This window comes from Myotis yumanensis, unplaced genomic scaffold (genome assembly GCF_028538775.1).
Source record: "Myotis yumanensis isolate MYYU_CA2020_CCGP unplaced genomic scaffold, mMyoYum1.0.hap1 SCAF_18, whole genome shotgun sequence".
NCBI lineage: Eukaryota > Metazoa > Chordata > Mammalia > Chiroptera > Vespertilionidae > Myotis > Myotis yumanensis.
Genome location: NW_027223769.1, coordinates 39,580,014 through 39,596,169, shown reverse-complemented (window position 1 = coordinate 39,596,169; position 16,156 = coordinate 39,580,014). Strand labels below are relative to the sequence as shown.

Genomic DNA, 16,156 nt, shown 5'->3' with positions numbered 1-16,156 from the left:
GCTCAAGTAGGTGCAGAATTCGTTAGCAGCACTTGTGCCGGAGGATCTCAAGATAAAGAAAAACGCCTCTCTGGTCCCACAGAAGTGAGCGCGCACCCCCACATCTCACAGCACCTGAGATTTACGATGGAATCAGGTTAGAGCTAGCACCGCCCTGCGGAGAAGGGATTCTCGTCCTGAAACACTGAGCCCTCCCTGCGTGTCACTCACAGGGTCCCGGGGCGCCCTGGCCACCACAGTGGGAAACACAAGGTCTGATTTACTCATCAGTCACTTTAATCGTTAGTATATTAATGTACATGTAACCTTTTAAATATAAATACCTTTAAGCTGGGCTTTACATGACACGGACTGCAGAGCTGACCTAGTCTGTAGGTTCCCCCGGGTGAGAATCGGATCAGAACACTGCTATGGTGAGGAGCGCCTTCTCACGCTCCCACGCTCGTCCACGCTCCACGCACACTCTGCCCCGGGCACACGCTCCACGTCTGCTCTCAGGACGGCACAGAGCAACGTAAGCACGCAGCCCCCCAGCGGGAGCTGGACCAGGCCAGGCCGCCGTTGTAGAGCTGCTCCTCTGAGAGGAGGGTTGTGCAAACTCAGCAGGGGCCGGACATGCTGCCGCCGTCAGAGGGCACCGCAGGGGCCTGTGCGTTCCAGGATGGGCCCTCGTGCCCGCCCTGCGCCCCGGCCTGGCTCCTGGGGAGAGCCAGGGAAGTGCGCTAACGCCGGGGCTGTGACGGGCTGTGTCAGAGAACCGTGCGCGCCCGTCTGGACAGGGATCCCACGTAGGCCCCGCTTCACACGATGCCAGCGCCTTTGGACAGAGGGGGTGTCCGTGCACCTGCAGGCGGGTCCCCCCACACCGATCCCAGCGGCCCGAGAGCGTGAAGCAGACAGGGAGTGAGCGGTGGTGCCGGGGCCTAGGGTACGTGTGCAAGGCCCCGCATGGTCAGAAGAGAAAGGTGCCGAAGCTGCCCTTCCCGTTCCACTTGAACTGGTTCTCAGCGATGGCCACGAACAGGCCCTGGGACATGAGGGTGTCGTCCGCCTGCGTGATCCCCAGCTCGCTCAGCCGCTTCTTCCTCAGCTGCCCTTTCTGTGCGGAGGCGGCGACCAGCTCACTGACAATCTCGCAGTTGCCTTCCAGCTGCCCAGGGGGCCCGGGCCTCACGCGCAGCCCCCCGTTCCGGGCCGCGCCCTCCATCAGCTCCTCCGGGTCCTCCCCCCGCGGCTGCGCTTTAGGTGCTTTATTTTCTGGAGAAACAAACAAAGTTAAGTAGACAAAGGAGCCCAACTGACAGGCACTCCCGGCGATGCGAGCTTCCGAGGCTTCCCCGCCAGGGGAGGCGGCCACTGTTCGCCCTGCGTCCAGCGAGCCAGGGCCTTGTCCTCAGACACCGTCCCTGAGCCCCGGACAGGGTGGCCAAGGGCCCTCTTCCCTCCTGGGACCTCCTCACGCACGGCCCCTCCGTCCCGTCGCCCTCCGCCCAGCACTGTCAGGAGCTCGGTGGCTCCAGGATCTGGCCCCTGCTCTGACATTTAACTGTGAAATGGCCCAAGGGTCGAGCAGATGTAACTGAGGTCACTCATCTGTGGGCTCTGGGAGGTAAATGTGTGCGTGGACCTAACCCACGGCCCCACGGGAGAAGGAAGCACGAAGAGACTCGCTGGAGGGAGGTCCCTGCTGCTGAGACGGGGGTCGTGCGGCCGACCTGCGACTGCTGAGAGTGACCCCCAGCCAACGGCCAACAGGTAAACGAGACCTCAGTCGCCCCCTCAGAAGACGGATCCTGCCCACAGCAGGAACCAGCTCAGATCCTCCCCCGGAACTTCCGGGTCACAGCCCTCCGCTGACACCTCACAGCGGCCTTGTGAGACCCTGGGCCACGCCCCGCACTCTGACCTACAGAACCCTGGGCCACGCCCCTACATTCTGACCTACAGAACCCTGGGCCACGCCCCTGCACTCTGACCTACAGATCCCTGGGCCACGCCCCTGCACTCTGACCTGCAGAACCCTGGGCCACGCCCCTGCACTCTGACCTGCAGAACCCTGGGCCACGCCCCTGCACTCTGACCTGCAGAACCCTGGGCCACGCCCCTGCACTCTGACCTACAGAACCCTGGGCCACGCCCCTACATTCTGACCTACAGAACCCTGGGCCACGCCCCTACATTCTGACCTACAGAACCCTGGGCCACGCCCCTACATTCTGACCTACAGAACCCTGGGCCACGCCCCTACATTCTGACCTACAGAACCCTGGGCCACGCCCCTACATTCTGACCTACAGAACCCTGGGCCACGCCCCTACATTCTGACCTACAGAACCCTGGGCCACGCCCCTACATTCTGACCTACAGAACCCTGGGCCACGCCCCTGCACTCTGACCTACAGAACCCTGGGCCACGCCCCTGCACTCTGACCTACAGAACCCTGGGCCACGCCCCTGCACTCTGACCTACAGAACCCTGGGCCACGCCCCTACATTCTGACCTACAGAACCCTGGGCCACGCCCCTACATTCTGACCTACAGAACCCTGGGCCACGCCCCTGCACTCTGACCTACAGAACCCTGGGCCACGCCCCTGCACTCTGACCTACAGAACCCTGGGCCACGCCCCTGCACTCTGACCTACAGAACCCTGGGCCACGCCCCTGCACTCTGACCTGCAGAACCCTGGGCCACGCCCCTGCACTCTGACCTACAGAACCCTGGGCCACGCCCCTGCACTCTGACCTACAGAACCCTGGGCCACGCCCCTACATTCTGACCTACAGAACCCTGGGCCACGCCCCTACATTCTGACCTACAGAACCCTGGGCCACGCCCCTGCACTCTGACCTGCAGAACCCTGGGCCACGCCCCTGCACTCTGACCTGCAGAACCCTGGGCCACGCCCCTGCACTCTGACCTACAGAACCCTGGGCCACGCCCCTGCACTCTGACCTACAGAACCCTGGGCCACGCCCCTGCACTCTGACCTGCAGAACCCTGGGCCACGCCCCTGCACTCTGACCTACAGAACCCTGGGCCACGCCCCTACATTCTGACCTACAGATCCCTGGGCCACGCCCCTGCACTCTGACCTACAGAACCCTGGGCCACGCCCCTACAGTCTGACCTGCAGAACCCTGGGCCACGCCCCTGCACTCTGACCTGCAGAACCCTGGGCCACGCCCCTACATTCTGACCTACAGAACCCTGGGCCACGCCCCTGCACTCTGACCTACAGATCCCTGGGCCACGCCCCTGCACTCTGACCTGCAGAACCCTGGGCCACGCCCCTACATTCTGACCTACAGAATCTTGAGGACACAGAACTCCCGGCAGCGGCCCGGGAGGAAGATGCCTCCCCACCAGGCCAAGGGCCACCCTTCTCAGGACAGAACCGCAGCATCGGGTCGGGGCCTGAACTCCATGCACGTCCCACTGGGTCAGCTCAGCTCTGCTGCCCAGAAAGACGGTGGGCACTGGCGGGCGTACCTTCGGCTCCGCCCTGGGCGTGTTCTTGCAGGTCAGAGAAGATTCTAGGCTTCACCAAGACGACGCCGTAGCCCTCGTTGTTGTGTATGATGTTGTTCACCAGGGAGATTTTGGGAAGGTCGTAATGCTCATCTAAGAAGTCCTGTGACAACGAGGACCAGCGTGAGAACCACGTCCCGGTCAGCGCCGCCTGCCTAACACCGCAGTTCCGGGCTGTTCCAAACCTGAAGCGGGAAGTGGGCGCACGGCCCGGGGCGGCCGAGCGAGGGATGGGCCCCTGCCCCTCAGAGCCCTGCACCGCCAGGTGTCTGCAGCCCCGAAACTCACGAACTGTCCCGCATCTGGAGCCCACGGGAGCGCCTGCGGGGGAGGCTCACCTTGATGAGGATGCCCTCGCGGCAGTGGTGGATCCCGCTGTCGCTCAGGGAGCACGTGCTGCCGGGGTAGATCTCCACGCCAGCCCCCTAGACGGCAAGGTAAGGCAACAACAGCCCTTGTAAAAGGCAGGGCCACGAGGGGAGGGTCACTACAACCACTTCTTAGACCCCAACACGAGCGAATGCAAAGTGCAGCAGGAAGCGTTTCCTAGGAAATGCTGTTTCTAATGACGCTGCCACCGCTCCATTTCCAGGAAGCGGTCCATCATTCATCCCTCTGAGACCACGCACACGCACGCACACGTACACGCACACTCACGCACAGAGGGGATTTGTCCACTCTCACTCTGGACAAATCCATCTTCTGATTCTATCAATCGATCAATACCATGGGACCATATCAAATAATGCAGAAGATACATCTGACAAAAGGCAACACACATTCATTATAAAAATTCTCAGAAACAGAGAATTCCCTCAACTTGGTAAAGAATGTCCACCAGAAACCAGCGACCCTTCTAGGTCATGGACGGCCCTGAATGAATGAGTGCGGCCCCAGCACAGCCACCCTCCCCGCTACTCAGTGTGCCGCGGGTGCCCGACCGTGTCACGGAGCAGGTCTGCGGCCACGCTTCCCCTTCCGGCCTGCGCGACACCCACACCCGCTGGGGACTGGAGCCGGCCCCAGGACAGGGGGAGGCACCCACCTTAGCCCCACACAGGTCTGAGGCCTTCATGACGAGCTCCGCGGAGGTGCGCACGGTCACGCCGGTGGTCTCGCACTGCAGCACGCAGTTCTCCACGGTGGTCCTGCCCCGGTGGATGACTGAGGGGGACACGCAACGCGCTCAGTGCGAACTCGCCAACGCGGGAAGGGGCCCCGGGTGGCACCAGAGGTCTGAGTATCGCAGAGAGCTGCACTCACACGTCATTACCGGATTTACAAATTCAAACGCGTCAGCAATGACCGCTGCTAGCCACTGTCTAACCTAAAAGCTGCCGCTTAAACACAATGACTGGACCTCCGACATGCGAAATCCAGCTAAAAAGCACTTTTTATTAAAAAGAAGAAAGCATCCGACGGTCACTTTCCTGAGCCCGTTGGGGGCCAATTCAAGGAGGGGGGGGCCGCGGACCCCAGGACACAAACACTAGCGACTCGTGAGGACGGCTAGTTGGCATCGCGGGCGAGATCGACACGAAGAACACAGATGGCGATCTTGGGGTGTTTTAAAAGAAAGGGGTCACACAGAAACCCACATGTAACCACCAGCGTTCAAGTGCAGGCTGGGACTGCTCTCTGGAATGGGCTCCCCAGGCCGGCACGCCGCGTACGTGAGTACTGACCAGCCTCCTGGGGCTCCCGGGGGTCCCTGGACTGACCTCCTGGGGCTCCCGGGGGCTCCTGGACTGACCTGTGGGGAAGTGGTGGCCTCAGCCGGACCCAGCGGACACGCGCACTCAGAGACCCACCTAAGATGCCCTCGACGGCGTCGTGCTGGACAAACTTCACGCAGGAGATCCGCACGTCGGCGCCCGAGCAGTCCACGAAGGTGTCCCCCTTGCCCCTCTTCTCTATCACGATGTCATCGGGCAGCCCGTACCCTGAGGGCGAGAGGGGCCGGTCACGGGGGTGTGGGGCGCGTCCCAACATAAGCTGCTCCGTCATGTCGGTCCCAGTGCCTCCTAACGCTACGCGACCAGGCCCCCAGCTGCACTGAAATAAAATCGAACTCTCCCCCCACATAACTTGTTCAACGTAAGCCGGAATAGACACAACTTTCCATAAATCTCCTCGGTTTGCCTCCGTATCAGGAACATCACCCGATACCAGGTCAGACCAGCTCAGCACTTACAAACCCTCGGCACTCACGCTGGGCCCACGGGCTCTAAGGCAGGTGACACATGTATTTTTTGCCAACTCTACGATTCTGTTCTTCTACTATGAATTAGGTTTCAGAAAGCCTGAGCAGTTTTCAGGATTATCTAATGTTAATCTCTTAAACAGACTGACTTAAAGTCTGACCAACAGCCCTGGCTGGTGTGGCTCAGTGGTTGGAGTGTCGGCCAGGGCACTGAAGGGCCTCAGGTTCGATTCAAGGGCACGTACGTCGGTTGCAGCTCATCCCCATCCGGATGTGGCAAGTTTGGGTGGCAACCAATCAATGGCTCTCTCACATCAATGTTTCTCTCTCTCTCTTTCCTCTCCTCTCCCTCCATTCCCTTCCACTCTCTCTAAAAAGCAAGGGGAAAAATATCCTTGGGTGAGGATTAACAATAAAAAACCTGGCAAACTGACTTAGAAGACGTTCAGTTGCCGGAAAGCCAGGCTGCCCTTGTTGCCACTGAAAACCTCGGGTCTCAGCAAATCTGAACGTGTTTGCACGTTTCCCACAGAAAAACTTAAACGTTAAAAAAAAGCCACCGTGAGAAACGCTGAGATTCTGACATGAACATGCATTCTTGGCAGTTTAAGATCAGCCATCGCCCAAGCGGAGGACGTTCTAAGATGGACAGCCTGCCACACGCATGTGGAGCACTCGGCACGCCTCGTCACAGGTGTGGCTGCCGACAGGTCAGCGTCAGAGAAGCCCTCATCCTCCACGCTCACACCAGCGACCGACCGCCACCGCCCGACCCGGAAATGCCCTGGGAGTGACGAGCCGCGGTTACCCGGAACTCAATTCCCACGCCATCTGCGGCGCTTGGGCCGCCGCGCGGTAACTTCCTACGGCCCAGGCAGAGCTGGGACCCGGCGCGATCTCCCCCACCCCCCAGCTCTTTGGACTGCGGGGCCTGCCCGCGGGTGTGCTATTCACACCTCCCCTGCGTGCAGGCTCGGGGCGGGAGGACACAGCACACTTAAACAGAGTTAAACAGAGTGCGGGGTGCTGAGCGGTGAACCAGGAATGAGTGGCCTCGCTCCCATCAGGAGCTCTGACAAGATGAAGACAGAGGACCACGGAGGCGCCTGCGAACAGCTGCGAGGCCCCCGGTGATGGAGCCTGTCTGCATTACCGGCTTTACTGCCGGCCTGACACCCTTTGGTAAAGAGCTGAACAGGTGCAAGAAATCTGACACATTATGGAAACACACAGGACCGAGATGAACGGCCGCACAGCAACCTGAAGCCAGGCCTCTCCCTGAGTGTGCAAAGCAGAGCACCGCGACTCCTCCGAGTGTGCGAGAGCACTGCCCGGCCGGCGTGGCTCAGGGGCTGAGCGTCCACCTAGAAACCAGCAGGTCACAGTTTGATTCCCGGTCAGGGCACATGCCCGGGTTGCGTTCCCCAGAGCAGGGCGTGCAGGAGGCAGCCGATGCATGATTCTCTCTCATCATTGATGTTTCTGTCTCTCTCTCCCTCTTCCTTCCTCTCTGAAATCAATAAAAAATATTTTTTAAATAAGCTAAACTTTAAGTAATGCATCAATATATCCACAACATTTATGAAACAAGATAAGCAACATGTAAAATGATATTTTAACGTCTTTTAAAAATATATTGCTGGGATATTTTTTATTCTAGAAACAAGATTTCTTCCCCATGAACCTCCTACAATCCGGAAAGTAGTCTTTTCTTGTTGTTAATCCTTTCCCACTGATCTTTTTAGAGAGTGGAAGGCAGGGAAGAGGAGACGGGGGGGGCGGGGGGGAGACACGTGGATGTGAAGCACAGTGACTGGCTGCCTCACACGGGGGCCTCGGCTCGAACCTGCAACCGGGTGTGTGCCCCTGACTGGGAATCCAGCCCGTGACCTTTGGTTCATGGGCTGAGCTCTAACCACTGAGAACCCTGGCCAGTGCCTGTGGCCTTTTCCTCCTCTGCGTGTCCTCCAACACGTGATGCCACAGAGAACACCCCCCACCCCGGCTGCTCAGACACCAGGTCGGTCCTGCATGTGTGAAATCGAGGGGCTGACACCACATTCCTCCTGGAGCTGCATCCCACAAGGCCGGCGGGTCCCATTCCTGAAGCCCGTCTTGCCTGGGCACAGCCTGGTCCTGACCATCACTCACCTTCCAGCTCGATGGAGTCAGTGATGGAGATGGCACCCTGCACCACGTAGCGGCCAGGACAGACGATCACCCTGTCGCCTTCGTAGCAGGCGCTGATGGCCGACAGCGGGTCACTGTGGAACTAGAAGGCAGCAAGGACATGGTGCGTCCCGAGGGTTTCTGGGTCCCACACTTCACTCTAAAGGGGTCCCCACACACAGAGCATCCCGTGCTGCCACCGTGCACCAGGGTGCGCCTGCCGAGTGCCGACCGAGGCAGGGCCGTCACCGCCCGCTGCACAGACCAGCTCTGGTCCCTCGCTCCGCAGACTCGGGAACCTGACGAGCAAGAGGGAAGTCACCCGAGCAAGAACCCTCCTCACCTGGACCTCCGTGTCCTCCGCATCCGGCTCCTGACAAAGCCGGTCCCTGAGCAGGGCCTGCAGCAGCCCGGTCACCATGGTGGAGGAGACGATGTGCGTGACCTTCTGGCCACTCGGACGGGCACCCTTTGCTTGGACGTTAGAATTCTTCTGGTAACCGAACACGTACCTGGAAGGAACCAGGGAGCTGTGAGTAGCACGGCCTGAGGAAAAGCCAGGAGGCCCTACCAGCGGGACTCGGGTTGAGCCGCGACCTAGGAACCAGGAGGGCACATGCCCGGGTGGCGGGTTCGATCCCCGATGTGGGGCGTGCAGGAGGCGGCCGGTCCGTGATTCTCTCTCATCGTGGATGTTTCTGTCCCTCCCTCGCCCTTCCTCTGAAACCAATAAAACATATTTTTTTAAAAAGGAAAGCAGCCAGGCAGCGGGCAGGCGAGGGGTGAGGCCCGCACCTCAGCAAGGGGTTCTCGATGAGCTTCAGCTTCTGCTTGAGCTGCTCCAGCTCCGAGTACAGCTCCAGCCCCTGCACCATGGAGACGTTCTCCTGCTCCGAGTCCGCGTGGCAGGCCGACAGGCTGCTCCGCAGGTTCAGGAAGTTCCTGTAGACGCCCTCGCACTGCGCCAGCAGGCTGCGGTAGTCGGCGATCAGGCCGGAGGGGACGCGGTCCTCCAGGATGTCGTAGTGCCTGCAAGTGCAAAGCAGGCTGAGCCCCTCCCCGAGGACACTTCCGGCCACTGAGCTGGCCACGCACTCAGAGGCCCAGGGACGCACTTCCCGCGTGGGGCTGGGGGCGGGCAGGGCTGAGCCCGTCCCTTGGAAGTGGAGCCGCTGCATGGAATATTTTCTCGTACGTTAGATTCAAAATCTTAATAAATGGGTCGCAGAGGGCAGTCTGTGGGTGGGGTGGGGAGGGAAGTACCCCAAATAGTCTCCGAACAACCTACAGGACGACCACATTCATAGGACGAAAGATGACAAATGATGCAAATCCCGGCCCTTCCTCACAGAGCACGTGGGACGGAATCACAGACAGTCCCTCGGGGAGGCCGTCAGAGTCACGCAAAACAGAAGCCTCCCAGGTCCGAGAGAAAACAGCCGTGCTCGCTGAACTGGAGATTAACACCGAAGAACCTCGGGTTGGACAACCTTATCAGCACCTAAAGTTCATCACTAATTTATGTGCCTTCTCGAGTCCACGCAAAGTCCTTCTAGATGCAAGAGGATAGCTAACGGGTGAATGCACAGTCCAGCCGAGGCCTGTGAAACCGATGGGTCTGAAAATGAGGGGCAATGCTGTTGTCACTGTTAAAAGTGTATTTTCTTGAAGATGCGTCAGGTCTGGGCTTCTCAACCTTGGTTGCACCTGAGAACCGCTGGGGAGCTCGGCCCACCCAGACAGTAAAACTGGGGTCCAGGAGTGACAGGTGCTTGTAAAGCTCCTGGGGGCTGTGGGAATAGGAGGCGGGGCTGTGGGGACAGGAGGCGGGGCTGTGGGGACAGGAGGCGGGGCTGTGGGGACAGGAGGCGGGGCTGTGGGGACAGGAGGGTCCTCTCACACTCAGCCAGGCTCTATGGTTCTTCTGGAAGCAGAGCCACACCCCTGACAAGCTTACATCCATCACCACAAGCCTGTGTTCAAACACGAGCACAATAACCTTTCCTGCTGATCAAGTGAACGAATGAGGTGCAGCTTAGAACCAGGACCGTATCTGCTGGGCTAAGCCACTCGTGTAAGGACAGTCTGGAAATCCACTTTGCAAACAAGACGCTGGCCCGAACCCCTGATGCAGGTGAGGTGTCTGACTTATGCAGATTAAGACTCAGGCTCTGAAGCCAGCCCCTCAGCCTTCCCCGCACCCGCCAGTCGGCTCGCTCCTTCTCGCTCAGGGACACTCGCGGTCAGGAAGCGCAGCCCGCTGCGTCTTGGGCCACAGCCTGGCGCCGGCTCCGATGAGAGAGGAGCCTTGCCGTGGTGACCCCGAGTCGAGCCTGCTGAGCGCTGCCAACCTTCACCTGGGACCTTGATACAGCGTCTGCCTGCGTGGGCACCCCAGCGCCTCCCCCACGTGCGTGTCTCCTCCGTGACTAGAAACACCTCCGGGCCGCCCGTGGTGCGCAGGTGTGTGTAATCCCTTCCTGTGCTCACACGGGCGTTCACCGCATCACAGTGCACCCCAACCCCACAGGCACTGCCCCGCACAGGCCCATGGGAACCAGGAAACACGAGCTTCTCCAAGGGCTGGCGTGGCACTGAGCCACCACGGCCAGCCTGAGGCGCTGAGACCAGCAGCCACAGCCCTCCCCCAGGGCACAGGCCTCCCCGAGGGCACAGCCCACCCCCAGGGCACAGGCCTCCCTCCCAGGGCACAGCCTCCCCCAGGGCACAGGCCTCCCTCCCAGGGCACAGGCCTCCCCCAGGGCACAGCCTCCCCCAGGGCACAGCCCACCCCCAGGGCACAGGCCTCCCCCAGGGCACAGCCCTCCCCCAGGGCACAGCCCTCCCCCAGGGCACAGGCCTACGCCAGTGAGCGGGATCCAGACTCCGCACACTCTTCTCTTACTACCTAGAACTAGACCCAGAGGGCGGCCCATCCAAGCAGCCCACATGTGCAGGGCTTGCTGCCGGATCGGGCGCAACCAAGTCCTCTCTCAGCCGGGAAAGTCCTCCCCACACACTCCTCTCTCCTGGGAGTGCCCGTTCCCATTTTATTTACTGTTCAGGGCCCACCAGTGGGAACTGAGTGGTGTTAGAGCGCCATCTAGTGGAAGGCTAAATGCCACATTTAGCAAGTACAGAACAGTTATTTGGGCAGAATGACGGGCAATTGGGGGTATTTTTGTGTGAAAGGGTTTTTCCTACCAAAATATGATACTAGAAGAAGAATGTGTGCAGGTATTTTGGACATCAGACTCAATACTATTAACATTTTCGACCATATGTCAAATAACAGTTGAGGACAGGAAGCCGACAACGCGTCTCAAGGTGCGTCTCAGGTGTGTCTTCCCGTGGGAACTGACAGCAAAGCCACATCTTCAGAAGCAAGAAAGTCTTCTGTAATTCAGCTAATTTCACTGTATTTCAAGTAGTCTTTGAATTTAACAAAAATGGTTGTTTTTAACACATTACCTCAAGTTTTATACAGATTTGCAAAACACTGAGCTGTTAACGTAGATGCTCTTGAACTCTCTGCTTGAGACTCAATCTGTAAACACTACCAGTAGGTTTCCCCACACGTACAAGCTTCATCGCAGAATTGCCAACGAGTGACAATTCTGTACATCTGCCGGCCTGTATCTGTCTGGGCCCCTGGAGCACACACACCACAGGTGAAGTTAACCCACGGGTCAAGTTAACCCACAGGTGAAGTTAACCACAGGTGAAGTTAACCCACAGGTGAAGTTAACCCACAGGTGAAGTTAACTCACAGGTGAAGTTAACCCACGGGTCAAGTTAACCCACAGGTGAAGTTAACCCACGGGTCAAGTTAAACTACAGGTGAAGTTAACCCACGGGTCAAGTTAACCACAGGTGAAGTTAACTCACAGGTGAAGTTAACCCACGGGTCAAGTTAACCCACAGGTGAAATTAACCCACGGGTCAAGTTAACCACAGGTGAAGTTAAACCACAGGTGAAGTTAACCCACAGGTGAAGTTAAACCACAGGTGAAGTTAACCCACAGGTCAAGTTGAACCACAGGTGAAGTTAACCCACAGGTCAAGTTCAACCACAGGTGAAGTTAACCCACAGGTGAAGGTAACCCACAGGTGAAGTTAACCCACAGGTGGAGGTAAAGGTCATGAGTGAACACTCACAGTCTCAGTCGAGGCTCCACACAGCGGACAAAGTAGTCGTACTCGTCCTCCTCCTCTTCATCCCAACTCCTCCAAATGTGTTGGTAGAAAAACCTGAAGCAGAAATAGTACCGTTCAAGTCCAACCCCTGGCTCCGGGTGGGGGGCTGGAGGGTGGAGCCAAGGAAAACCCACAGCTCCATCCCCTGCAGGAGAAATCGCTGGGCTGCCTGCTCTTGTGGTCGCGGCCACGGTGCTCCCAGCACGGGCTCTGCGGGCACCTCCTCTTACCTGAGCTAGTCACTGGCTACCTGTGAGCAGTGGAGAGTGGGGCGCAGGAATTCTCTGTACTTTTCTCATCCTTCCTGTAAGTCTGAAATTACCTCCAAAGCAGCATTTTAAACATTTCTTTACATTTTTTAAATGTAAAAACGATTCCCCTGCCTTTGACCGTTTTAAACGCTGCAGCGACTGCTTGCAGCTTGAGGGCTGAGTCTGGGGCGGCGAGGACAGACCACCGCCCTGGGCCCAGGCTTGGGCTCAAGGGCCGCTTCCCCCGGCGCCACCCACCTGACGTGCTCGATGGCCAGCGCGGTCTGGTCCAACGCCCCGGAGCCGTCGAACACCACCCACAGCTCCTGCAGGGGCAGCCGCTGTCCCTTCAGCTCCAGGAGCTCCCGCACGCACTCCGCGGTGAAGGTGCCCACGTGGGACTCGCACAGGCAGGGGTCTGTCAGCCGCACCACGGCCTTCAGGGCTGTGAAGTCCACATCTGTGACCTCAAAGTTAAAACAAGGGGCTTAGCACACGGAAACCACATGGAGAGACACGCTCCACACTGCTCGTGGCTGATGATTTTTTTTAACATAAAACGGGAGCGAGCGCCTCCTTCCCTCGTTCAGAGGATGAACAAGACGGGCCTGGCTCTGACCCACGTGGAGCTTACACTGTAATGGAGGAAACAAACCAGCAAGATGGTGGCAAGTACGTGGCAGAGAATCACTAGCAGGGGTGCAAGTCACTTGGGAGCCGCCATGGGAAGGGTGAAGAGCGGGGAGGTGCCAAGGGCCTGTGGCAGACACCAGCTTGGCAGCTGCTGGTGCAGAAAGGCCGAGTTTCCTGCTGGCAGCGGAGGAAGGAAATGGCAGCGGGTGGGGGAGCAGCAGGAGACGAGGCGAGAGAGGCAAGGAGACGGGAGGGAAGCGCGTGGGAAGGGGCCTGCGTCTGAGGTGCTCTCCAGCGGCGGGGAGCCGGAAGGCCAGACCAGGCCTTTGGTAAACGCATCGGAGGTTTTAAGTCGAAGAGCACGTTCCTCTTTTAAAGCAATGACTGATGGGGGCGTGACTGATGGGGGCGTGGGCCGGGGGGTATCATAGCCTAATTGACAGGCCTGAGCTGCGGCCCAGGATGTTAGCATAACCCAGAGTGAAACGCTTCCCCCCCCCCCCCCCACCCCCCGGGCCCCTGCAGCCTGGGCCGTCCCTGTCCACAGGAGCCGCACGATGTCCTGTATTTATACTCCCCGGTGGCACCTCTGAGTTTAACAGCGTTTCTGTGGTCCAGTTAACAAACACTGAGATAATGTCACAGCTGTAATTAGAGTGCAAATTCCGTGGAAAAGGCCCAGCCGGTTGAAAAGTGAGGTTGCTTTTCCTCTCTGCAACGGGACCCATTTTCACGAGATCAGCCGCCTACCCACAGATTTGCCAGGCAAAACACCAGGCTGGTTTCTAAAGCGCCCATTTGGCTCGAGCTATTTCATGGGCTGCCACTGAAGCAAAAAAAAATTACCTGAAACCCCGCTGGCTTCGTGATGAGGCCGCTTCCTATCTGAAGGTCTCAAATCCCTCCTCCATTGCTGGGTGTCTCCTCCAGGTCCCCTGCCCGAGGACCCTGGGGGGTCGGCCACCCCGACTCCCTGGCAGCTCCCCCTCAGGTGTCTCTAAATGTGCGAACTTCCCACACTCTGGTGATTAGATGGGAAAGACACGCTAGTTTCAATCAGCTCATAAACTTTAATTACAAGCCAGGCTTTGGCCACAACAGCTGGAAGGGAAGTGCTGTTAGCGAGAGAGGAAGGGGAGCCTTAACAAGGGCATGAAATTTACCTCCACCAGCACCTCGAACACGTTGGTGTGCCAGACCGCCCGCCACCCAGACGGTTCCAGCACCTTCTCCAGGAACTCGGCCGTGAACTCTCTCACCTCGGAGGCCTTGCAGTCGGCTGCACAGAGAGGAAACACGGCGGGCACTGAGGCTGCGCCCGGCAGGGGGTGGGCAAGGCCACGCCTGCACCATACCCAGGGGGTCCAGGGCCCACTGGGCCGCTGGCTGTGGGTGGGCCCGAGACAGACAGCGCCTGGGACGCGGCTCACCGAGGATGTAGTCCTGGTAGGCGCTGAACCGCTCGTAGAACAGGAGGTGGCCGGTCTGGAACATTTCCGGGAAGTGGGTCTTCCCCTGCAGCACGAAGCGGGGTAGCCGGGACCCCGGGCTGTCCTCCCGGCTGCAGTCGCTGCTCGCGTCTCCGTCTTGGGACGAACCTGAAGGAGCCACCCAATCAGCGGCCCAGCGACCCGGCCCTTGGGCCTCAGAGGCCGCCTCCCCACCTCGCCCTGGCTCAGCTCCCGCAGCCAGACATGCTGTTCTCCCCATCGCTGCAGAAGAAGCCGGTTCACTAGAGGGAAACACGCCTCAAACCCACGTTCTCCTTCAGACGGCCAGACCCTGAGCCCCCCGCAACCCCCCACCCCACCCCACCCCGCAACCCCCCACTCCACCCCCACCCCCACCCCCACCCCTACCTCCCCCGCCAGGCCTGTTTCAGAGCTTCCCCAGGAGGCGCCTGCCACTGAATTAAGTGGGGGTCACCTGAGGTCTCCTTTAATAAAAGGCTAATATGCAAATCGACCGAATGGCAGAACGACTGGTTGCTATGATGCGCACTGACCACCAGGGGGCAGACGCTCGGTGCAGGAGCTGCCCCCTGGTGATCAGTGCGCCAGTGCCGCTCAGCCAGAAGCCAGGCTCACCGCTGGTGAGCGCAGCAGCAATTGTGGGAGCTTCTCCTGCCTCCTCGGTAGCGCTAAGGATGTCTGACTGCCGGCTTAGGCCCTCAGTCAGACATCCTCCCCCCCCACCCAGGGCTCCCGGACTGCGAGAGGACTCAGGCCCAGCTGAGGGACCACCCCCCAAGTGCATGGATTTTGTGCCCCGGGCCTCTAGTATTTATATATTTATTTCAGAGAGGCTGGCCCAAGGCAGACAGACCTCCCACGAAAGCAGTCATGTGCCGGGGCATGGCTGCACACCGGGGCCTGCCCGTCACCCGGGAGGTAACCCTCCCCAGAACCCCGTTTCCGCCCACAGCAGAGCTCAGTTTCACAGATGAAGAGTTCTGGGTGGACGGGGGTGGCGGCTGTGCGGCTGTGAGAGCACGTACCCCCCAGACCCGAACACCCAGGTGGAGGTGGCAGGTGTCACTGTGCTTTCACACCCGGCCACTCGGACCCGCCCCTCGGAGGGAGGGACCCCGCAGCCGCCCAGATGGGGAAGTGAAGCCGGGGGACGTGTGCCCGTGGGCAGGTGGGTGGTGGGCGGCGTTAGGCCCACCTTCCCTCTCCCTGGCGGGGCCTCTCCATCACAGTCCACTAAAGGCCAGCGCCAGCGGAGCCAGCTTCCGGTGGGACCTCCCTGATGGGGGGCGGGGCCTGGGTGCTGGGTGCCACCTGCCCGCGGTGCTGTGAACCGTGGCCGAGGGGGAGGGACCTGGGTGCTGGGTGCTGAGCCGTGGCCGAGGGGGAGGGAGGGCCGGGCGGAACCTGGGTGCTGGGTGCTGAGTCGTGGCCGAGGGGGGGGAAGGGCCGGCGGGGCCTGGGTGCTGGGTGCCACCTGCCCGCGGTGCTGTGAACCGTGGCCGAGGGGGAGGGACCTGGGTGCTGGGTGCTGGGTGCTGAGCCGTGGCCGAGGGGGAGGGAGGGCCGGGCGGAACCTGGGTGCTGGGTGCTGGGTGCCACCTGCCCGCGGAGCCGTGAGCCGTGGCCGGGCCCGCTCCGCGTCGGGCAGGGCGGCGGCCACGGGCTGCCGGACACGCGGGGAGGCTGACACGCTGGCCGC

General features: G+C 59.9%; 1 protein-coding gene across 1 annotated transcript; it reads right to left on the bottom strand.

Annotated features, from left to right (window-relative positions):
- Positions 1 to 258: 258 nt before the first annotated feature.
- On the bottom strand, positions 259 to 14,577 carry SHCBP1 (SHC binding and spindle associated 1). Its single transcript, XM_070397918.1, has 12 exons — positions 14,416 to 14,577; positions 14,149 to 14,264; positions 12,611 to 12,819; positions 12,063 to 12,155; positions 8,700 to 8,933; positions 8,248 to 8,416; positions 7,887 to 8,007; positions 5,344 to 5,475; positions 4,578 to 4,696; positions 3,871 to 3,957; positions 3,494 to 3,635; positions 259 to 1,257 (listed from the first exon to the last, which is right to left on the bottom strand). The coding sequence occupies exons 1-12, from the start codon at positions 14,477 to 14,479 to the stop codon at positions 953 to 955; spliced, it is 1,791 nt and encodes a 596-aa protein (XP_070254019.1). The 5' UTR covers positions 14,480 to 14,577; the 3' UTR covers positions 259 to 952.
- Between the last annotated feature and the right edge of the window lie 1,579 nt (positions 14,578 to 16,156).